The sequence below is a fragment of the Triticum urartu genome, chromosome 2A (assembly GCF_056163025.1).
Source record: "Triticum urartu cultivar PI428250 chromosome 2A, HENAU_Tu73, whole genome shotgun sequence".
NCBI classification, from domain to species: Eukaryota; Viridiplantae; Streptophyta; class Magnoliopsida; order Poales; family Poaceae; genus Triticum; species Triticum urartu.
In genome coordinates, this window is record NC_141874.1 from 384,469,936 (window position 1) to 384,494,799 (window position 24,864).

The window sequence follows — 24,864 nt, forward strand, 5'->3', positions numbered from 1 at the left end:
CAAGATGATGATGGCCATATCATATCACTTATATTGATTGCATGTGATGTTTATATTTTAGGCATCTTATCTTGCTTTGATTGACGGTAGCATTTTAAGATGATCTCTCACTAATTATCAAGAAGTGTTCTCCCTGAGTATGCACCATTGCGAAAGTTCTTCATGCTGAGACACCACGTGATGATCGGGTGTGATAGGCTCTACGTTCAAATACAACGGGTGCAAAACAGTTGCACACGCGGAATACTCAGGTTATACTTGACGAGCCAAGCATATACAAATATGGCCTTGGAACACGGAGACCGAAAGGTCGAGCGTGAATCATATAGTAGATATGATCAACATAGTGATGTTCACCAATGAAACTACTCCATCTCACGTGATGATCAGACATGGTTTAGTTGATTTGGATCACGTGATCACTTAGAGGATTAGAGGGATGTCTATCTAAGTGGGAGTTCTTTAGTAATATGATTAATTGAACTTAAATTTATCATGAACTTAGTACCTGATAGTATCTTGCTTGTTTATGTTTGATTGTAGATAGATGGCCCGTGCTGTTGTTCCGTTGAATTTTAATGCGTTCCTTGAGAAAGCAAAGTTGAAAGATGATGGTAGCAATTACATGGACTGGGTCCGTAACTTGAGGATTATCCTCATTGCTGCACAGAAGAATTACGTCCTGGAAGCACCGCTGGGTGCCAGGCCTGCTGCTGGAGCAACACCAGATGTTATGAACGTCTGGCAGAGCAAAGATGATGACTACTCGATAGTTCAGTGTGCCATGCTTTACGGCTTAGAATCGGGACTTCAACGATGTTTTGAACGTCATGGAGCATATGAGATGTTCCAGGAGTTGAAGTTAATATTTCAAGCAAATGCCCGGATTGAGAGATATGAAGTCTCCAATAAGTTCTATAGCTGCAAGATGAAGGAGAACAGTTCTGTCAGTGAGCATATACTCAAAATGTCTGGGTATAATAATCACTTGATTCAAATGGGAGTCAATCTTCCAGATGATTGCGTCATTGACAGAATTCTCCAATCACTTCCACCTAGCTACAAGAGCTTCGTGATGAACTATAATATGCAAGGGATGAATAAGACAATTCCCGAGCTCTTCATAATGCTGAAAGCTGCGGAGGTAGAAATCAAAAAGGAGCATCAAGTGTTGATGGTCAACAAGACCACTAGTTTCAAGAAAAAGGGCAAAGGGAAGAAGAAGGGGAACTTCAAAAAGAACAGCAAGCAAGTTGCTGCTCAGGAGAAGAAACCCAAATCTGGACCTAAGCCTGAAACTGAGTGCTTCTACTGCAAGCAGACTGGTCACTGGAAGCGGAACTGCCCCAAGTATTTGGCGGATAAGAAGGATGGCAAGGTGAACAAAGGTATATGTGATATACATGTTATTGATGTGTACCTTACTAATGCTCGCAGTAGCACCTGGGTATTTGATACTGGTTCTGTTGCTATTATTTGCAACTCGAAACAGGGACTACGGATTAAGCGAAGATTGGCTAAGGACGAGGTGACGATGTGCGTGGGAAATGGTTCCAAAGTCGATGTGATCGCGGTCGGCACGCTACCTCTACATCTACCTTCGGGATTAGTATTAGACCTAAATAATTGTTATTTGGTGCCAGCGTTAAGCATGAACATTATATCTGGATCTTGTTTGATGCGAGTCGGTTATTCATTTAAATCAGAGAATAATGGTTGTTCTATTTATATGAGTAATATCTTTTATTGTCATGCACCCTTGAAGAGTGGTCTATTCTTATTAAATTTTGATAGTAGTGACACACATATTCATAATGTTGAAGCCATAAGATGCATAGTTGATAATGATAGTGCAACTTATTTGTGGCACTGCCGTTTAGGTCATATTGGTATAAAGCGCATGAAGAAACTCCATACTGATGGACTTTTGGAACCACTTGATTATGAATCACTTGGTACTTGCGAACCGTGCCTTATGGGCAAGATGGCCAAAACACCGTTCTCCGGTACTATGGAGAGAGCAACAGATTTGTTGGAAATCATACATACAGATGTATGTGGTCCGATGAATGTTGAGGCTCGTGGCGGATATCGTTATTTTCTCACCTTCACAGATGACTTAAGCAGATATGGGTATATCTACTTAATGAAACATAAGTCTGAAACATTTGAAAAGTTCAAAGAATTTCAGAGTGAAGTTGAAAATCATCGTAACAAGAAAATAAAATTCTTACGATCTAATCATGGAGGAGAATATTTGAGTTTCGAGTTTGGTGTACATTTGAAACAATGCGGAATAGTTTCGAAACTCACGCCACCCGGAACACCACAGCGTAATGGTGTGTCCGAACATCGTAATCGTACTTTACTAGATATGGTGCGATCTATGATGTCTCTTACTGATTTACCGCTATCGTTTTGGGGTTATACTTTAGAGACGGCCACATTCACGTTAAATAGGGCACCATCAAAATCCGTTGAGACGACGCCTTATGAACTGTGGTTTGGCAAGAAACCAAAGTTGTCGTTTCTGAAAGTTTGGGGCTGCGATGCTTATGTGAAAAAGCTTCAACCTGATAAGCTCGAACCCAAATCAGAAAAATGTGTCTTCATAGGATATCCAAAGGAAACTATTGGATACACCTTCTATCACAGATCTGAAGGCAAGACTTTTGTTGCTAAATTCGGAAACTTTCTAGAGAAGGAGTTTCTCTCGAAAGAAGTGAGTGGAAGGAAAGTAGAACTTGATGAGGTAACTATACCTGCTCCCTTATTGGAAAATAGTACATCACAGAAAACGGTTTCTGTGACACCTACGCCAATTAGTGAGGAAGCTAATGATGATGATCATGAAACTTCAGAACAAGATACTACTGAACCTCGTAGATCAACCAGAGTAAGATCCGCACCAGAGTGGTACGGTAATCCTGTTCTGGAAGTCATGCTACTAGATCATGATGAACCTACGAACTATGGAGAAGCGATGGTGAGCCCAGATTCCGCAAAATGGCTTGAAGCCATGAAATCTGAGATGGGATCCATGTATGAGAACAAAGTGTGGACTTTGGTTGACTTGCCCAAAGATCGGCAAGCAATTGAGAATAAATGGATCTTCAAGAAGAAGACTGACGCTGACGGTAATGTTACTGTCTACAAAGCTCAACTTGTCACAAAAGGTTTTCGACAAGTTCAAGGGATTGACTACGATGAGACCTTCTCACCCGTAGCGATACTTAAGTCTATCCGAATCATGTTAGCAATTGCCGCATTTTATGACTATGAAATTTGGCAGATGGATGTAAAAACTGCATTCCTGAATGGATTTCTGGAAGAAGAGTTGTATATGATGCAACCGGAAGGTTTCGTCGATCCAAAGGGAGCTAACAAAGTGTGCAAGCTCCAGCGATCTATTTATGGACTGGTGCAAGCCTCTCGGAGTTGGAATAAACGCTTTAATAGTGTAATCAAAGCATTTGGTTTTGTACAGACTTTTGGAGAAGCCTGTATTTACAAGAAAGTGAGTGGGAGCTCTGTAGCATTTCTGATATTATATGTAGATGACATATTACTAATCGGAAATGATATAGAATTTCTGGATAGCATAAAGGGATACTTGAATAAGAGTTTTTTCAATGAAAGACCTCGGTGAAGCTGCTTAAATATTGGGCATTAAGATCTATAGAGATAGATCAAGACGCTTAATTGGACTTTCACAATGCACATACCTTGAGAAAAATTTGAAAAAGTTCAAAATGGATCAAGCAAAGAAAGGATTCTTGCCTGTGTTACAAGGTGTGAAATTGAGTAAGACTCAATGCCCGACCACTGCAGAAGATAGAGAGAAAATGAAAGATGTTCCCTATGCTTCAGCCATAGGCTCTATCATGTATGGAATGCTGTGTACCAGACCTGATGTGTGTCTTGCTATAAGTCTAGCAGGGAGGTACCGAAGTAATCCAGGAGTGGATCACTGGACAGCGGTCAAGAACATCCTGAAATACCTGAAAAGGACTAAGGATATGTTTCTCGTATATGGAGGTGACAAAGAGCTCATCGTAAATGGTTACGTTGATGCAAGCTTTGACACTGATCCGGACGATTCTAAATCGCAAACCGGATACGTGTTTACATTAAACGGTGGAGCTGTCAGTTGGTGCAGTTCTAAACAAAGCGTTGTGGCGGGATCTACATGTGAAGCGGAGTACATAGCTGATTCAGAAGCAGCAAACGAAGGAGTCTGGATGAAGGAGTTCATATCCGATCTAGGTGTCATACCTAGTGCATCGGGTCCAATAAAAATCTTTTGTGACAATACTGTTGCAATTGCCTTGGCAAAGGAATCCAGATTTCACAAGAGAACCAAGCACATCAAGAGACGCTTTAATTCCATCCGGGATCTAGTCCAGGTGGGAGACATAGAGATTTTCAAGATACATACGGATCTGAATGTAGCAGGCCCGTTGACTAAGCCTCTTCCACGAGCAAAACATGATCAGCACCAAAGCTCCATGGGTGTTAGAATCATTGCTGTGTAATCTAGATTATTGACTCTAGTGCAAGTGGGAGACTGAAGGAAATATGCCCTCGAGGCAATAATAAAGTTATTATTTATTTCCTTATATCATGATAAATGTTTATTATTCATGCTAGAATTGTATTATCCGGAAACATAATACTTGTGTGAATACATAGACAAACTTAACGTCACTACTGTGCCTCTACTTGACTAGCTCGTTAATCGAAGATGGTTATGTTTCCTAACCATAGACATGTGTTGTCATTTGATTAACGGGATCACATCATTAGGAGAATGATGTGATTGACATGACCCATTCCATTAGCTTAGCACCCGATCGTTTAGTATGTTGCTATTGCTTTCTTCATGACTTATACATGTTCCTATGACTATGAGATTATGCAACTCCCGTTTGCCGGAGGAACACTTTGTGTGCTACCAAACGTCACAACGTAATTGGGTGATTATAAAGGAGCTCTACAGGTGTCTCCAAAGGTACATGTTGGGTTGGCGTATTTCGAGATTAGGATTTCTCACCTCGATTGTCGGAGAGGTATCTCTGGGCCCTCTCGGTAATGCACATCACGTAAGCCTTGCAAGCATTGCAACTAATGAGTTAGTTGCGAGATGATGTATTACGAAACGAGTAAAGAGACTTGCCAGTAACGAGATTGAACTAGGTATTGAGATACCGATGATCGAATCTCGGGCAAGTAACATACCGATGACAAAGGGAACAACGTATGTTGTTATGCGGTCTGACCGATAAAGATCTTCATAGAATATGTAGGAGCCAATATGAGCATCCAGGTTCCGCTATTGGTTATTGACCGGAGACATGTCTCGGTCATGTTTACATTCTTCTCGAACCCGTAGGGTCCGCATGCTTAACGTTACGATGACAGTTTCATTATGAGTTTATATATTTTGATGTACCTAAGTTTGTTCGGAGTCCCGGATGTGATCACGGACATGACGAGGAGTCTCGAAATGGTCGAGACATAAAGATTGATATATTGGAAGCCTATGTTTGGACATCGGAAGTGTTCCGAGTGAAATCGGCATTTTACCGGAGTACCGGGAGGTTACCGGAACCCCCCGGTAACCTAATGGGCCTTAATGGTCCTAGTGGAGGAAGAGGAGAGGAGGCCTAGGGGCTGCCGCGTGCCCCTCCCCCCCCCCCCCCAAGTCCGAATTGGACAAGGAGGGGGGCTGACGCCCCCCCTTTCCTTTCTTCCCTCTCCTCCTTCCCCCCAAGTCCTAATCCAACTAGGGAAAGGGGGGAGTCTTACTCCCGGTAGGAGTAGGACTCCTCCTGCGCGCCTCCTCCTAGGGCCGGCCGCACCCCCCCTTGCTCCTTTATATACGGGGGCAGGGGGGCACCTCTAGACACACAAGTTGATCCTCGTGATCGTTTTCTTAGCCGTGTGTGGTGCCCCCTTCCACCATAGTCCTCGATAATATTGTAGTGGTGCTTAGGCGAAACCCTGCGACAGTAGAACATCAAGATCGTCACCACGCCGTCGTGCTGAGGAACTCTCCCCCGACACTTTGCTGGATCGGAGTCCGGGGATCGTCATCGAGCTGAACGTGTGCAGAACTCGGAGGTGTCGTACGTTCGGTACTTGGATCGGTCGGATCGGGAAGACGTACGACTACTTCCTCTACGTTGTGTCAACACTTCCGTTGCCGGTCTACAAGGGTACGTAGAAAACACTCTCCCCTTTTGTTGCTATGCATCACCATGATCTTGCGTGTGCGTAGGAAATTTTTTGAAATTACTACGTTCCCCAACACGGATGTCCGGGGTCATGGCCGGATGTCCGGGGCCTGGGAGGTGTTCTTGACTCCTTCCGTTGGTTCTCTTCATCCGTGAACTTGGGGACTTGTTCATCTTCACGTGCATCTTTGGGAGGGTCCTCTTGATACCTAATCATGCACAACATCTCGGACTTAGGTAGTAGCCATGTCTTGAGAGGATCATATGTAATATCACTAAGGAGAGAAGTCACCTCGGTCTCGAGAGCTCTAGCTCGTGCTCGTGTCATGGGTCCTCTTGGCACTTGATGAGACGATGGTAGGTCCATGGGGATGACCGTAGGATGCTCCGCATCATCTCCTCCATATATACAGCCCTTAGGGCATCGTTTAGACTTTGGGTTTTGTTTAGATTAAAAGTTCGCCGTAGCTGCAACTTCGCGTACTTCGTTTGTGTTCAACGACCATACAAAGGCGTCACAGAACTCCACCTTCATTAATAAAGCTTTCCTCTTATATTCGCAATATCCAGATTGCAATCTCAGTTTCTTGCTTGTTCTTCGTTTGCTCGCAGGAAACAGACCCTCGTGGTCAGGTTGATCGTGCTCCGGCGTGGTAAATAACCCCTCGGAAGTTGGTTTAGCGATTGCTAAGGCGCGACGTCTCGCATGGTCGTAGTCGAATCATCAAGGTCGACTCCCACAGAAAACGATAGCCACCATCTCATCGAAAAATCGGGACACCTTCGCCTCTATCACACATGGAGGCGAAGTAGGATGCGATGGATTGATTGCCCTTCTGCGCGTTGGTGAGGGAGGTGCGGATGTTGTTGGCGCGGCTTAGCGACTGGGATGAGTACATGCTCGCCAGCGTCGTCCAGAGCGCCTGCGCCGTGGTGACCATGGTCACCATGATGAGCACCTCTTTCGAGAGGTTGGCCAGCAAGTAGTCGAGCACCTGCTGATCCTCCCTGACCCAGATAGGGTGGAGCGGGTTGGGCTCGAAGGTCTCCTTGTCGTCCTTGTCCTTGATGGAGAGGAGCTTAGCTGGTTCCGGCGAGGTGCCGTCGACGTAGCCGAAGACACCAGCTCCACGCAGTTGCGGCGTGATCTGCGTACGCCACAACACGTAGTTCGTGCGAGAAAGCTTCTCGATGACCTGGCCATTGAGGCTAGGTTGGAAGGCACCGGAGGAGGAAGACATGGCTAGGCACAGTTGGAATTGCGGAGGGTTTTAGATGGGAAGAGAGAAGGCTCTGATTACCATGTGCGATAGGCGGAAACATCTTACCTCGCATGAGGGGACGTGTTGCGTGTTATATAGCAGGGGCGCAATAACCCTGATAGCGCATACATTCGGTTTGGGGAGAATCCAAGTTACGTCTTGAGGAGAAAGAAAAGGAGGAGATAGATCTAGCTAGTTACAACAGATAAGAGATACGGCCTAACTACCGCCTGAGCAAACTACCAAACAAGATCTCTCTTGTCACGTTACAATGTGTGTGCGCATGTATATTCATCATGTTTGACAGTTACATCTCCAAAGAGGATTCCAGCAGCAAAACTTCATGGTCAGCTTGAATGGAAGGTAGTCCAAGAGATTCATGATGTTGATTTCTTTACGAACATTATGGGAAGTGGACTTCATTTTGACTGGCGATACATTCCTAATTTACTGCTCATTTCGTAGTTGTGCAAAAAATGCCTGGGCGTGCAAGTTTTATGTGAAAATGATGCACCGACGGTCTTTTGGAAGAATGGGAAAATCACATGGCTGTCGGATTGCAAGCACATAGGGCATTGCTTATGTGGCGTACAGTTCATAAAAACTTCCTGAATTGAGTATTTATTTTCAGTTCTATGCTCTGTTAGACTACTAGAGCTAGAGGTGCTAAAATCCTAGATGATGCTAGATGGTGTAATGGAATTAGTGCCGAATTATATTACAAAATGTACAAATTGGATAAGTATAACAAATCAATTAGATTTGTCAAATCTATTAGATTTGTATGTTTCTATTCATAATCATCAGTCTACAATCACCACTCTGCTCTTCCTTTCACTCTGCAGCCCTCGCTCAGGTCTTACTCTGCCCCGCCTAGCTGCCACTCTCTTCTAGAGTGGTTGTGACCCCACCGCGCGCAAGGTATTCACCAAGAACTAGAAGGTGCTCTTTGGATACCATGGGTATGGCTACATTCGTGGCTGGAGGAAATTTGCGGCCATTTCAATTCAGCCTTCTCTACACCTATCGGTGTATTCATAATAGTTATGATATATGCATACCACATTATTAGTCTTCAGCCTTTTTACATACTACTCCCATTTGAATACACTTTTAGAAAAAGTAAACATACCCATGAAAGACACATTCTTGCATGTACACTTCTTTTTGAAGTATTTAAAAAAACTTAGTTTACAGAGTATGGGTTGGTTACTACGTTGGAGTAATCATGGACATCTCAAATTTAGCGCCTAGGATTCCTATTTTGACTAATGTGAGTATCTCTTGGTCAGTCCTGAGATTACAAATTTGAAATAACTCTCCTGAAAATGATGGCAAAACTCACATGTGGTCTATAAAGAAATATTTGATGATCTTGCTTAATAAATTTGCTAGCAGGCAGAAAATATATCATGTCAGTACCATTCATGTATCCGCTTTCACAGACCATCTAACATGACTTCTTATTTTATTTTTACAGGATGCTAAGGGATGCAAGAAATAAAATAGTATGCTGCATTTTGCCTACAGGTAAGGAAACATGTACCTTATTTCTGCAAAGATGTGCTCTGTTTTTTTATTCCATGAGTATTTGCATTCCCTATAGAAGCTGACTGGTTACATTTCTGTTTAGTACATCATCATAATCTCCCAAATACTGCACTCATTTATACTTTCCCGCCCATGCTTAAAATAATGTGTTTTAGTTCTGATTACAACCATATAGGTATTCATGTATAAGATTGTTTGCTTTCAGTTCTGGTTAAATCATCTAGTGGATCAGGTTTCTAAACCACTATCACATTCCTGACGGAAGTTGTGCATGTAGTACATGTTTTCAGTTCAGCAAGCTCTTTTTTTAGTTAGAGATCAATTTTGAAGACTAACATGTCATATGAATGCTCCCATCTCAGCAAAAGCCTTGATCTTCAATTTTGTAAGTTGTGGGAATACTTTGCTACTTCAAAATCTCCAGATAAAAGTTGAGGAATTCATACGATAGTCGATTGGAAAAATATATCTAGCAGTTCAATTTGTTTCATGCGCACAATGGGATAAATTAATGTAACACAAGCCTTTGCAATTTAGTGTTGTTGTTATTAGAATCGGGAGACTTGCTTTGTTACCGTACTTAGAGTTGCTGATTGATTACTATAGTAATAGCCAGGAAGGTTTGTAGTCAACTTATCTGCAGTTGTAATTAGTCGACTTATGCTCCTTAAATTGTTGTTCTTTTGGTGACCAGTGAATGGGCAATTGACTCTCTTGTGTATATGGCTGATCTAATTGTTGGGAAAATCTTCAACACATTGTAATATGAAAGGTTTTACCCCGCAAACAAATAAAAATATGAAAGGATTTGATTTTTTTTTCTTGGGACTTCTTCGTACACTTTTTACTATTGTACTCCCTCCGGTCCTTTTGACTCCACACATTACCTTTGTCTGAAGTCAAAGTTTGCTAAGTTTGACCAAATTTATATTAGAAAATATTAACATCTATAACATCTAATAAATATAATATGAAAATATATTCTGAGATAAACCTAATAATAAATGTGTTGTTATGTGAATGTTAATAATTTTTTGTATAAACTTGGTCAAAGTTTGATGAGATTGACTTCAGGCAAACCTAATATGCAGAGTAAAAAGGACCGGAGGGAGTATTCACTATAGTTTTCCTTTATTGAACTAATTTTCCGCTTGCATTGTACTCCCTCCGTTCCAAATTACTCGTCATGATTTTAGTTCAAATTTGAACTAAAACCACGACGAGTAATTTGGAACGGAGAGAGTAGATATCAAGTCTTAGAGAAGGAAGTTTTGTATGGCAGTCGACTCTTTTCTTCTCCGATTCAGATTCACAGATAAATACCCCATTCTTCTTTTTTCAGGCCTTGATGGAGGCAGTACTTGCTAATGCAGGATGGAAAACTGCCTGTTACATGTAGTCTTTAGAACCTGTGCTGAAATGGCGCTTTATTGTTTGGAAAGTGTCCGATTTTGCAAAACTTTTGGATGTATCGAATAGTTTTCAAGTTGTTTCAGTGACATCAGTTCCTGCTAAGACATTTTAAAATGTGAACCTAAATACCTGTTACCATAAGTGACCTAACTTGTGGTGGTGTGCAATGTTCACCTAACTTAAAACAGCTTGCGCCCTGTCTTTCTTCCGCAACACAAAGACTAGATTAATATAGCCCCCGTACGTCAAGTGAGATCAAGCATAAACTCCGAACATTCAGACAACCAACCAATATGCAGGTGCATTAGAGTATGGAAAAGGCAAAGCTCCCAAAGAGTAACTGATATTTCCTCCATCGATGATGACGAAAACAACTAAAAAATGTCAGAACTATCAACCTATACTCGCCTACATTTACCCAACTCTTATCCCGTACAAAAGTAAATAAATAAATGTACACACGGGCGTTTAAGTTGGCATGCATGCCTGTCCATGAACAAGTCTATTGATACATGGATTTTATTTCAAAGCACACGTGTTGGTGGGTCTCTGCCATTTGCATACATGATTCCAAATTGGGTCTGTGCTATCAAATTAAAGTATGTATATACATCTTATTGTAGACAACAGTCCACCATATTTCTTATTAGAGGAGATTAAACAATGGATATTTTTTTCATTGCACACATGAATTTAGCATGATCTGGCACGCACAACGGGTCCATGATAACCATATTTTCAACTAAAATAATGCTTGGTCTGTACATGTTATACATTTTTTTTCAAACTCGGATTTTCGCGGTGTGATAACCATATTTCCAATATACCATGGTTTAAAAAAAAGAACTTTCTACTATTGATATCGAATAGGTCCTTGCAAAATGAAATTATTTTCATCAACAACATGGCTTTAGCGGGCCTCTGCGCCATTTGACGCAACGGGTCAACTAGTGAAAGTAACGCTAAGACCAAGTATCAAAATAGATTTATTGAAAATCAAAATAGATTTATATCGTCTACGAGTTTGCTGACAACAATGTCAGAAGGAGCTTCCAAAGTATTTAGTCTGACCAAAATGAGTGAATGATCTTTTTCTTAGATGAGAATGGGCGAATGATCTGAGCATGCGCACGTTAAATGATCAACATGTCAAATGAAATGAAAGTAACGCTAAGACCGGCCCACTCCGAACCGACGGCCTAGATCTTGCCTCGCTAAACCCAACGAACACGGCAACACCCAAACCCTAAGCGATCCCACATATATAAGCCCTCTCCATCGCGCGACCGCCCCAATTCCCTCGCCGCGCCACCCAGCCCCCTGCTAGCAGCAGCCGCCATGGCAACCAACACCCGCCCCATCGTCTCGGTGAAGGCCCTGGAGGGTGACATGACCACCGACTGCGCCGGCCTCGCCCTTGCCGAGGTCTTCCGCTCGCCGATCCGCCCCGACGTTGTCCGCTCAGTCCACAGGTTGCTCTCCTGCAACAAGCGCCAGCCCTACGCCGTCTCCCGTCGCGCCGGACACCAGACCTCGGCCGAGTCTTGGGGCACGGGGCGTGCGGTGTCACGTATTCCTCGTGTCCCTGGAGGCGGAACACACCGCGCTGGCCAGGGGGCCTTCGGCAACATGTGCTGTGGGGGACGTATGTTCGCACCCACCAAGACCTGGCGCAAGTGGCACCGCCGCGTCAACGTCCACATGCGACGTGTCGCCGTCACCTCCGCCCTCGCCGCCACCGCCGTCCCAGCCCTTGTCCTCGCCCGCGGTCACCGCATCGAAACCGTCCCTGAGATGCCCCTTGTCATTTCTGACTCGGCGGAGTCCATCGAGAAGACTTCTCAGGCCATCAAGATCCTGAAGCAGACCGGTGCCTATGCTGATTCTGAGAAGGCCCAGGACTCTGTTGGCATCCGAACTGGCAAGGGTAAGATGCGCAACCGCCGATACATCAACCGCAAGGGGCCTCTCGTTGTCTACGGCACTGAGGGATCGAAGATCGTCAAGGCCTTCCGCAACCTGCCTGGTGTGGATGTCGCCAACGTTGAGCGCCTCAACCTTCTCGACCTTGCCCCTGGTGGCCACCTTGGGCGGTTTGTAATCTGGACGGAGACTGCATTCAAGAAGTTGGAGGAGGTGTATGGCACCTTTGATGCGCCTTCACAGAGGAATGGCTTCTTTCTGCCAAGGCCCAAGATGACCAACGCTGACCTTGGCAGGATCATCAACTCTGATGAGGTGCAGTCTGTCGTTAAGCCAACCAACAAGGAGATAAAGCTCAGGAAGAAGAGGAGGAACCCGCTCAAGAATGTGGCTGCAGTGCTCAAGCTGAACCCCTACTTTGGCACTGCCCGCAGGATGGCTACCCTCGTGGAAGCTGCTCGCATGAAGGCAAGGAAGGAGAAGATTGCTTCCAAGAGGACCAGGCTTAGCCCGGTATATATCTCTTTACTCCTTGCTTGCGATCATTGTCTTTTTCTGTATGAAAGAAATTTGCCGTGAGCTATTTTTCATGAACTGTTGATTTAGAAGTTCATAGCATAATATAGCTTCATATACATACTGGATTGTTAATTTGTTCCCTGTGATATCTGCATGCTTAACATGTATGCTTGCCCTACAAACTAAAGCCGTGTTTTCTGTATGTCAATTCTAAACTAGAGAAACTTGTTAATTAGTAAGTCGGCTCTGCTCATGTTTTCTGTATGTCATTTACTTCTGTTGTCTGTTAGTAGCTCTATTTATGACCTTGGCAATGTATGCTAACTACATCTTTTTGCACTTCAGTAAATTATGGATAATTGTAATGATGTATGACAATGTTAGTTTTGTAGAAGGAACTTGCCCAGCATTTCTGTGAAATATTTCTTTTCTAGTTGCATTAAGTGTAATGAGGCCTATCTTTGATATTGTGCTAACAGTCCACCTCTGTCCTCTTTTTAGGAGGAAGCTGCCAAGGTCAAGGCTGCTGGCAAAGCATGGTACAAGACCATGATATCCGACAGTGACTACACTGAGTTTGATGTCTTCTCGAAGTGGCTCGGTGTGTCGCAGTAAGCATGTTCTGATTAAGTTTTGGGTACTAGTCCTGTCAAGTTAAGTCGGCGAGAACTTCCCAAAAGGATTCTCGTTTCTCTATATAATCCTATTATTAGCTGAGTTTTTTTCCCCGAGAATTCTGCTATGTCTGTTTTGTGTTTCTGTTGTCGTGAGAACATGTATATGATGTTGTTCAAACTGCACTACCGGAATAACCCTATATGCCTACGGCCTTATCTATGCCGACAACTTTTTGTCGGGGCCGTCGGCATACCTCAAGCTACGCCGACAGCCTGGGAAAAGCCGTCGGCATAGAGAAGCCGTCGGCATACCTCCATCTATGCCTACGGCAGCCGTAGGCATAGTTAGGCCGTCGGCATATATCGATCTATGCCTACGGTAGTCGTAGGCATAGTTAGGCCGTCGGCATAGATGTGGTCCGGGTGGCTCAGGGACCAACGGCGGGCTGACGCCGTCAAATCTATGCCGACGGCCCTGACGGCGGCCGTCGGCATAGATATTATCTGTATTTTTTTATTAGGAGCTGCCACGTGGCAGAGCTGTGCCGACGGCAAGGCCGTAGGCATAGTTTTCCACCTATGCCTACGGCCTTGCCATAGGCATAGCCCCGCCACGTGGCGCCTGGCCGAGAACTCTGCCTACGGATATTATTTGTTTTTATTTTAAATTATTTTTATTTTTAAGTTAAAATTTGTTTAATTTAAATCTAACTTATCTAAACTTAAACATACACAAATTATACATCGATTTAGGGTAGAATTTTCCATAGATTATGAATATCCAGTTTGTTTTTGTTTTTGAGTATGTTAGAAATGTGGCCTCCTGTACTTTTGCATATATGTCCTTATGCTTTGTTAAAATCATAAGTAATTGATACTTGGATCGATTTTGACAAATTTTATATGGGTTTTATCAGAATCTTGAAAGGATTCTGTGCTATACTATGTTTCAAATTTGAACAAACTTAAATCATGTTTGCTTCAGATTTATAGAAAACACCCTTTTGTTTTGACTTTTTTGTATATTTGTCATTTCTTGCCCAAACGAGACAAATTTTATATCTACATCCATCAGATTGTTTCAAGGATTGTCGTTCATGAGGAAACGGCCATGTCGGGTTGACACGAAAGGAATCTTATGGTGTGTTTGGCCCAGACCTTGTACTCAAGTGTTCCTATGGGCCGACCTATCACAACCAGGTGAAAACGTCCATTGGTCAAAGCTCGTCCGGTGAAAGTCAAAGGCATAGATTTCCGGGTCAACTTATCCAGGGTTAGGCCGACCGGGGGCCTTCGGGGGAGGGGTAGCAATGCCACCAGAGCATCGCGCCGAGTCCTCATACATGTCGAAAGGTGTGGTGCCATGTCTAAAGAGGCAATACGTGGCTCCGGTGTGAGGTTCGACCTCATGAACGACGATGAAATCGAAGTAATCCTTCTGCGGTTTTGGCGTTGCATGAATATTCCTGAACACTTGGAGCGTAATCAATTCATGAGATTTTTACACAGTGCAGACACATATGATATAATATGCATGGCAATTTCTTATATTTTTGTAAGATGCAGGAGTATGTGAAAAAAAATCCCCCACCACTGATTGTTTCCGCGTGTCTACAAGTGTGGTCGGGGGCCTTTGGGTGCTAGCTATGCCACCAAATCTTGCACCAGGTCCTCTTACATGTCTAGAAATGTGTTGTCAGGTGCAAACAAACGACATTTGGCTCCCGGAGTGTGACCCCCCTTCACGGAAGGCGCTGCCGCCGGCACTTGGAGGGGGGAAATGGCCGCATCGGGTTGATATGAGGGGGGTCCGCTAGTCAGTTGGGCCCAAACCTTGTTCTGAAATGTTCCTATGGGCTAACCTGTCACAACCAGGTGGAAAAGTACGTTGGTCAAAGGCCGTCCGGTAAAAGTCAAAGGCCTAGATCTTCGGGTCAATCGGGCTAGGATTAGGCCGGTCGGGGGCCTTGGGGGTAGCAATGGTACCAAACTCGCATTGTGTCTTAATATATGTATACAAGTGCGATGGAGGGTTGAAATAGCCAATGGAGCAACGGGCGGCGCACTTCCTTCACAAAACTGGGCACACTCTCTCTCGATAGCTAGATACTACCTCGGAAATGGTGCAGTTTACAAGAGGCCTTCGGTTAGGCTTATGCGAAATGCGCTCAAACTTTTACCACAACCTACAAGGGCCACATGACGCCACCGTGCTAGGTCTCGAGAATTTCCGGCATCGTATGATTTCCCGTGGATTTTAACAGCTAGATCCAGCATGTCGCTGAGGCACATTCACCCTTCGGTGGTGGGGCCTGCCCCTCCTTTGGTTGCACTAGGCCTACACATACCGCAAAGACATCATATATGATTTGACAAACCACTTTTGGACATCATTTCAGGTGGTCGCCATGCAGATCTGTAACTTCATGCATTGAAACCCTACGGATGCAATAAATGTCTCAAATATTGCAGGCGGCCCCGGAAAATGCCATGTCCTGCCATGTGTCATGTGATGGCCCCATTTGAGATCATGAGAACTTTCGAAGTCAACGGAGAAACGGGCAACACACTTCCTTCACAAATCGGACAAGTTCTCTCTCGATAGCCATATACTACCTCGGAGATCTTGTAGTTTACAAGCGGCCTACGGCCAGGCTTCTACGAAACGCGCTCAAACTTTTACCACACCCTACAAGGGCCATATGATGACATCGTGTCAGGTCCCGAGGATTTCTGGCATCATATGATTTCCCGTGGATTTTAACGGCCAGATCCGGCTTGCCGCCAAGGTACATTCGCGCCCGGGTGGTGGGTCCTGCCCGTCCTTTGGTTGCACTAGGCCTACACGTACCGTGAATACATCATATATGGTTTTACAAACCACTCTTGGACATCATTTCAGGTGCTCGCAGTTTACCAGCGGTCTCCGGTCAGGCTTCTTCGAAACGCGCTGAAACTTTACCACACCCTACCGTGGCGGGCTCGGCCCGGCCAGGAAGCATGGGAAGGAGCGAGCCGTTTATACCGACTCCCTTCTCCAATTTTTTTAAGTGTTTACTCGGAATAAGAGGAGAAAATACAATTGCACTAGCTTAAATCTCATTGGTGGAACCAATTGTGGCATGGATTGATGACATGGCTCACATCTATCCATCCATCTCTCCACACCACATGCCACATCCATCCATCTAAAGAAAAGGAGGAAAAAAAGAAAAAGAAAAACAAGACAGAAACCCACCGCACGCCTCTCCCTCTCCCTCTCTCGCTCGTCTCTTCCTGCTCCGGACCTGCTCCCTCCCCCCACCCACGAAACCCTCGCCGCCGCTGCCTACGCCGCTCGATTCCGGCGTGTTCCGGCGGCCCTCGCCGGCGCGCAGCACAGATCCGTGCTCCCCTGCCGCCGCTCTTCCCTTCCCTCCGGCCAGATCCGCCTCTCGCCGCCCCGAGAGCTCTCCCACGACCCCTCCCCATGGCTAGGGTTTCGAGGGTGGCGTCCCCTCCAACTCCGGCGTGTCGCTGGCGACTCTGCTCCGCCCTCTCCGACGCCCACCGCAAGTCGCACGGGCGGCTCCGCCTCGTGGTCGGTGCTCCTGCACCCGGTGGCTGCGGGGCGGACGCACGCGGCGGGTAAACTCCGGCAAGACGGCGGCCCCCTCCATGGCGTGACGGCGGTGCACTGCATCGGGTAAAGCACCCCATGGTGAGCCCCTTTGCACTCCTCTGTTCCGCCCTTTTCCTTGTATAATGATGCTTCACTTCCGCCTAGCTAGCTAAAAGAAACGTGTGTTTGTTTATGTATGCTATGACAAATCACGTACGTGTATGCTAGCTAAAAGAAGCAACCAAGCTAGTAGCTTAATTGATATACAGGAAACTAGCTAGATGTGCGTCTCTAACAATGTGTTCATCAGGCCGCTCTCAGGTATCGTTTGAGTGCGCCAATTAGTTCGGCCAGCCTCTATGATTTATTCTGATAGTTGCTAGAGTGCTTCTATTTGTGAAAATTTCGACGCAACAAAAAAAATGTTAATCAGTCTGCTCTCTCAAAGTCAAGTTTGGGCTGCTGCATATGAATGGATTTTTTTTCTCAGTTTGGGAGCTAGGTACTGGTGGAGTTGGTATATCCATAGATAGCATACACTTGCGCATTTTTTTGAGTTCTTCTGTTGCGAATGAAAACAACCATCATGGATCTCCTCTGTTTTCAAGCAGCTTGCTTCTCCATGTATGTCTTATGCAGCATATTCGCAGGAGGGAGGGACGTCCATGGATTGGATTGCAAGGATTGGATGCAAACCAATGAACAGGAGGAGGAGAGATGCAAGCCATGCCATCACCTGAAGGTCCCTGCCATGAACCCCTTCCCCTTCACATGTATAATCATGCTCAACATATGATTTTCTTAATCTTCAATTCAGCCTAGCTAGCTGTTGTAGTACTTGCTTGTCTCCTTCCAAATGTTGCCCCAGTCCGTTGAGTTTCTTATTGCTCCAGGTAGTACTGCTATTTTTCTGCTCTGCGATTTGACATGCATGGTTCCAGGCTCTCAGTCTACCACTTTTGTTGCTGTGATGTCGAGCTCTGCTTTCTTTATTATCACGAGTTGCAAAATTAGTAGGAAGTAAACTTTTGTTAACTTGTTGGTTGAACCAATGGAACTACTGTTATTGATTTGTCGCTCAACTAGTTCTCCAATGATTGGATCGAATGATGGCATGACCCTACTATTATCATTGCAATTATCTTGGTCTTATAGATGTTATTGTTCCTGTCATATATCACATGCTACTTTCTTTATTAGTTGGCTGCTGGTTCTATTTGTTCATATGTATAAGTGCTAATGTTTCTTTGTTATCTTATAAAGGATATAGTGCTTCATTTGTATATAGTTGTAACTCTCTTATTGATCAACATATACTGATTCATCTCTTTACTGCAATTACTCTGTAGTTCATGATTTGCTCCCGTAGTGGTATAAAATAATAGTTTCTCTTTCAAGCTGGTACTGTGTTTGATATATACTAGTCTTCATCTAAATACCATGTATTGGTATTTCTTATATGGTTTAGTACATCATCTACTGGTGGTTTAGTTGTATATTGTACAGGACATAGTCCTGATGGTTGCATGTAGTGATAATTCTTTCTTTGCATTAGCTATTTCATATGTTTCAGATGATTTAGATGCATGCTTATACTCCTATCTATACCAGGTGCATGTGTTGTGCTTGTGTACCTATATACAGAATAGTACCCATGTGTAAGTGGGTGTATGTGTTCTGCTTACAGCAGACGTTTAGTAAATGTGCTATCAATGGCCTATTTCTTGCAGGTTATGGACTATATATTTCCTTGCTAATTCCCTCTCTCTTAAATCTGATTTGAACAGATGCTACACTGGTCTCTTCACTTTCTTTCTTTCTCTCCTACTCTCACTGATAAGAACAGGTGCTCCTTAATCTTGTCATGCCAATGATGGTGTCCTGAGGCTCTCATCGTTACTTAACAACAGATGCTGCACTACTTGATCCAATGATGCAATAGTCCTAGCACTACTAGGCTGCCTGAGGACAATCCCTACTTCAAACCCTACCTCTGGGCTAGTTGATTAGTAGTGGGTTAGTTGGATTTCATCTGAAAACTAACCCAAGCTTAATTGCGGGATCCCCTAATCATGGAGTTAGTGCTAGTTTGAGTTGATCTTTGGGTTTGGCTTTGATCTATACTTTGCTAGCTCTACTTCTGTCTTGGGTTATTGGCTCCATTTATGCAGTGTTGGCTCTCTTCTACTGTTTCTTTGACCAACTTAATCTGATTGGGGTTAGACTAATGTTTCCAAACTCCTAAGTGCTAGCTCCTACAACAAAGGCATTTTGCTAAGGGGAATGCTACATTTAAACCTTGATCAAGTTTTTCCTGTTTGTTGTTTCTTGTTTTGCAGGTTGATGAACTGGAAGAAAGAAGCAGAAGATGAAGAACTAGATAGTTTAGTATAGGTTTAGTGTAGGACTTTTTCTTTCTTCTTTTATTTCTTTTTCCTCTAAGTGTAATTCCTTAATGCTTGTAATTGACATTTATATTAATAAAGTCTATTGTTTATTATTCAGACCAAATAATTGTAGTGTTCCATATATTGTGAATATAGTTTCTTTTATTCACTTTTTGCAATATAACTTGTATTATTTATTCATCAATATAGGTTTGCATATATGCCTACAGCAAAGCCATCGGCATAACTGCCATGTGGTAGCTCCTAGCCGAGGACTATGCCTACGGCAAAGCTGTCGGCATAGATCATCTATGCCTACGGCAAAGCCGTAGGCATAGTACTCAGCCAGGAGCAACCTTGAGCTGCCACGTGGCAGGACTATGCCGACGGCAAAGCCGTAGGCATAGTTTCGGCACGTGGCAGCTCCAGGTTGGTTGGACTTAGTGATGGCGCCGTCAGCTGCCGTCTCGTCCTTTTTTTGCCGACGGTGAAACTATGCCGACGGCTGTACGAAAGCCGTCGGCATAGCTGCCTATGCCGACGGCTTTAGTACGCCGACGGTCTGACAAGAGTACGCTGACGCATTCTATGCCGACGGGGATATGCTGACGGCAGCCGTAGGCATAGGCCTATGCCGACGGCATTGTGGCCTATGCCGACGGCCTTGGGCCGTAGGCATAGCTGCTGATTCCGGTAGTGCTGTAAATTGTGTTGTGTGTTATCAATCTGGTTGGTGATTGATGCATTTCATGGCGTCTAATTAGTTCTGGGATGTTTAATTGTTATCAATCTGGTTGGTGATTGATGCATTTCATGGCGTCTAATTAGTTTTGGGATGTTTAATTTATGGGCAACACTATGTGTCGGACGGTGGATGCCTGCACAACCGTTTGATTCGGGGTCATCCAACGGCTTGGCTCCTTCCTCGCCATTGCAACAAAGTGATTGTTGTACAAACATTTGCAACACACCTCTTGTTGCAGAAACATTTGCAATAGTGGTTTGGATGCAAAATATTTTACTTTTCTTAACTTTTTTGAAACATGAGCGTCTGTTGCGGAAGGACCTTTGCAGCACGGATGTTGTAGAAAAAATCGTCTCAACTTTTTTGTAACATGGTGTAGTTGCGGATGGACTTCTGCAACAAAAATGTTGCAAAGAAATTATTTTACGTCTCAACTTTTTTGAAACGTGGGTTTTATTGTGGAAGGACTTCTGCAACACATATGATGTTGTAGAAAAAATATCACGCACAATGTTGTAGAAAAATTATCACGTACGATGTTGTAGAACAAATATCTAAGATGGTAGAGGCACACGTCCAGGAAGGACTTTTGCAACACATACAATGTTGCAGAAAAAACATCAAAGATGACACAGGCACACGTCCAACGGTGGAGCCAGCTGATTAAAGGTTGTGCATCTCCGATTAAACTTGTATCTAACGGCTACGCGAGTTGCAGAACTCTCCACTTGATCTGCCGGTTGACTGTAATCATTTTTCTTAAAAAAGGCGAGTTGTGAAGATCCAACAAATCTCACCAATTCTTTCTTTTTTGCAGGGTAACAAATCTCACCAATTCAACCACATCTATATCCAACGATCTTCATCGCTCCAGTGTTTAGCGTTAAACATGTTTAGCACCCTCCACTAATTAGCATCATGCGTAATATCAACTTTAGAATTAACCAATAAATTATATCCTACCTAATACTGACATGCAATTTATATCTTGTCAATTAATATGTTGCCTAATATTAATGTGCATTGTATTGCATGTATACAAGTAGTAGTAACTAGCTAAGTGTTCGTGCGTTGCCAAAGACTAATAAAATATATATACAAATAGAAAATTCATGTGACATGAGAGTCAAAGGCTATTTTTATGGGATGATATCTCATGGTCATGATCTGGTAGGTACACGCATCTGTCTTCATCTTTCTTCCACACTACCTGTCCGAGTTACCATGCGACACTCCACTTCCTTCTCCCACCACGCATGCTTTTATCTCCTATTTCCCCACCTCTGCCTTGCACGACAGTATCGAGCTAGTTTCTTGTCCAACTATCATAATATTCTCCGGTAGGGCACCCCTTAGATTATTAATGAGTTGTACATGTCGCAAATAAGAACAACGAAAATGGATACTAAATTTTTGATGAGAAATGTGAATTCAGGGCAATATCTTCGCAAGAAAATAATAATTCCAAGACAATCTTTTTATACATTCTGTCAACATTGGGACGCACATTCCACACAATAAACATGCAATGATGACGATACTTGATTAATTGTCGATATACGTCTACAATAAAGATAACCTTACTCAAAACATGTTTTTTCTAAGAAGGGAGGATAATTCATATTAGAAAAAAGGTTTGGGTTCATCTCATCGATGTTTCTCTTGTGCAACTCATCTCCGCACCTGCTCAAGAGCTTGGCCTGTCTCGAGCTCGCCACTCCCCACACCCCCTCACAAGGGCGGCCCAACCAATCTCTGAGTGCCACCGACACACATGTATGGAGCGCTCACTCCAGGCCAGACTAAAGACATTGCCATTGTAGCCGAATTCAAATAGAATTAACGGGGTATCATTCACTGCTTCACCCTGCAAAACAGCTGCCTTGTTAATGATATACTTTTGACATATGAATCACAAATTATTAGCAAAATTTTAGGTTAAAATTAAGGACAAAATTCGAGGGATGTTTATAAACCTAGCGAGAGGAAGCAACTCACACTATTTGAATTTACATAATACACTAACCCTGTAGAATGCTAGTCCAACTAATGTGCATGTCATGCTCTCTCAGGGTCCTATTCATCATGAAATCATAGACCAGGATATTCCTCCCATCCATTTTTTTAGGGAAAGGATTTTCCTCGATGTTCCTCTCATCTTCATGATAGTAATAACCTAGAAACGCCACCAGTCAACTCCAAAGAGTATGCAACACTGCGGGAGTCAAAGTTGTGGTCAATCAACTCCATCAAGAATTTCAAATTATGTGCTATCCAGCACATACTTGTTGCTGATGGAACGACCACATTGATAGCTCCTACATTCTTCATGCAGGTTGCACAAAATTATGCCATAGCAGGTTTCAAACCTTCAGTGGCCGCCCATGGCCATCTAGTCGGTGGCTTTCAAGCCTTCCTTGCGCCCGCATCCCAGATCCACCACCTTCCGTTCAGGTCGCCACATAGAGGGAAAAAAATAGATGCACCGGCGAACCTTGGGTACCTGTACACAATAGAAGCATAAGCAGTCACTGCCGCAACGGCGCGTGTAGCAAGTGATGCACTGCCACCGGCGGAAGGATGGCAGCAGTGTCACGGAGGAGGAGGCGGTGGTTTCCTATGTCGGTGGTGTATGTGTAGTTTTTTCTCTCTCGAATATGCACGAGTGTGCATATTATATATTAAAGAAGAAAGGCAAAAGAATGCCTCCAGCAAGATCATATAAGATTCTTACATTTACTCCTCACTACTCGTCCACCTATGCAATCTATGGAAGAAAGGGTCGACATTCCCCTTAAACTTCCTGGCTACCGACCAGGACAAACCTTCAGTACGAACTCTACCTAGAAGCACCTCCCTCGACGCTGATGCTTCGTCGAAAACAATAGCGTTACGATGCTTCCACAGTTCCCAAAGCGTAAGTATGAAGATGGTATGAAGATCCTTGTGCCGTAGGTTGGATGGCCCCTGCTTATCCCGAAGCCAAGTGTGTAGGGAGTCCTGAACCGTCGGCGTCCACTCCGGCTTCCCCAACGCCTCACAAACCACTGCTCATGTTGATCTAGCAAACACGCACGTAAGAAGCACGTGGTTGATTGTTTTATCCTCCTGGTCACACAGGGGGCAAGCATCCTGATGCGGCAGCCCTCTCCTCGCAAGTCTATCTGAGGTCCAACACCAGTCTCGAAGGGCCAACCATGTGAAGAATTTGCAAGTGGCGGGCGCCCTAGAGGTCCAAGTCATCTCTGCCATTGGCTCCACCATACGGCCCCAAAACTTTGCCGCATAAGCCGACTGCACTGAATAGTTGCCATTCTTCTCCCAAGCCCAAGATATCTTATCTGGCACGCCCATGTCCGGCTGTTGGGGAACGTTGCAGAAAACAAAAAATTTCCTACGATTTCACCAAGATCCATCTATGAGTTCATCTAGCAACGAGTGATCGGATTGCATCTACATACCTTTGTAGATCACATGCGGAAGCGTTCAAAGAACGGGGATGAGGAAGTCGTACTTGACGTGATCCAAATCACCGGAGATCCTAGCGCCGAACGGACGGCACCTCCGCGTTCAACACACGTACGGTCAGCGTGACGTCTTCTCCTTCTTGATCTAGCAAGGGGGAAGGAGAGGTTGATGAAGATCCAGCAGCACGACGGCGTGGTGGTGGATGCAGGGGTCACCGCAGCAGGGCTTCGCCGTTCTACTACGAGAGGGAGAGGTGTTGTAGGGGAGAAGGAGGCGCCAAGACTCAAGGTGTGGCTGCCCCCTCCCTCCCCCCCTTTTATATAGGCCCCCTAGGGGGTGCGCCGGCCCTAGGGGATGGGATCTCCTAGGGGGGGCGGCGGCCAAGGGGTGGAGTGCCCCCCAAGCCAGGTGGGGCGCCCCCCCACCGTAGGGTTCCCAACCCTAGGCGCATGGGGTGGGCCAAGGGGGGCGCACCAGCCCACTATGGGCTGGTTCCCCTCCCCACTTTGGCCCATGGGGCCTTCCGGGATGGGTGGCCCCACCCGGTGGACCCCCGGGACCCTTCCGGTGGTCCCAGTACAATACCGTGACCCCCAAAACTTTCCCGATGGCCGAAACTGCACTTCCTATATATAATTCTTCACCTCTGGACCATTCTGGAACTCCTCATGACGTCCAGGATCTCATCTGGGACTCCGAACAACTTTCGGGTTACTGCATATTCATATCTCTACAACCCTAGTGTCACCGAACCTTAAGTGTGTAGACCCTACGGGTTCGGGAGACATGTAGACATGACCGAGATTGCTCTCCGGTCAATAACCAACAGCGGGATCTGGATACCCATGTTGGATCCCACATGCTCCTCGATGATCTCATCGGATGAACCATGATGTCGAGGATTCAAGCAACCCCGTATACAATTCCCTTTGTCAATCGGTACGTTACTTGCCCGAGATTCGATCGTCGGTATCCCAATACCTCGTTCAATCTCGTTACCGGCAAGTCACTTTACTCGTACCGTAATGCATGATCCCGTGACCAGACACTTGGTCACTTTGAGCTCATTGTGATGATGCATTACCAAGTGGGCCCAGAGATACCTCTCCGTCATACGGAGTGACAAATCCCAGTCTTGATCT

At 44.7% G+C, this 24,864-nt stretch overlaps 1 protein-coding gene and 1 long non-coding RNA gene across 2 annotated transcripts; both read left to right on the top strand.

Annotated features, from left to right (window-relative positions):
* The first annotated feature begins 11,742 nt into the window (after nucleotides 1–11,742).
* On the top strand, nucleotides 11,743–13,703 carry LOC125541569 (large ribosomal subunit protein uL4z). The gene is made up of 2 exons (XM_048704941.1): nucleotides 11,743–12,898; nucleotides 13,406–13,703. Exons 1-2 carry the CDS (start codon nucleotides 11,801–11,803, stop codon nucleotides 13,517–13,519), a joined length of 1,212 nt encoding a protein of 403 aa, XP_048560898.1. The 5' UTR covers nucleotides 11,743–11,800; the 3' UTR covers nucleotides 13,520–13,703.
* A 3,379-nt stretch (nucleotides 13,704–17,082) lies between these two features.
* LOC125537415 (uncharacterized) lies at nucleotides 17,083–19,626 on the top strand. The gene is made up of 2 exons (XR_007295866.2): nucleotides 17,083–17,221; nucleotides 17,773–19,626. It is a non-coding gene; the product is annotated as an uncharacterized LOC125537415 (long non-coding RNA).
* The last annotated feature ends 5,238 nt before the right edge of the window (nucleotides 19,627–24,864 follow it).

Coding starts and splice junctions, on each gene's coding strand:
- LOC125541569 (XM_048704941.1), top strand. CDS start 11,801: ATGGCAACCAACACCCGCCCCATCGTCTCGGTGAAGGCCCTGGAGGGT. Junction 12,899..13,405: donor AGAGGACCAGGCTTAGCCCG/GTATATATCTCT, acceptor TCCTCTTTTTAG/GAGGAAGCTGCCAAGGTCAA.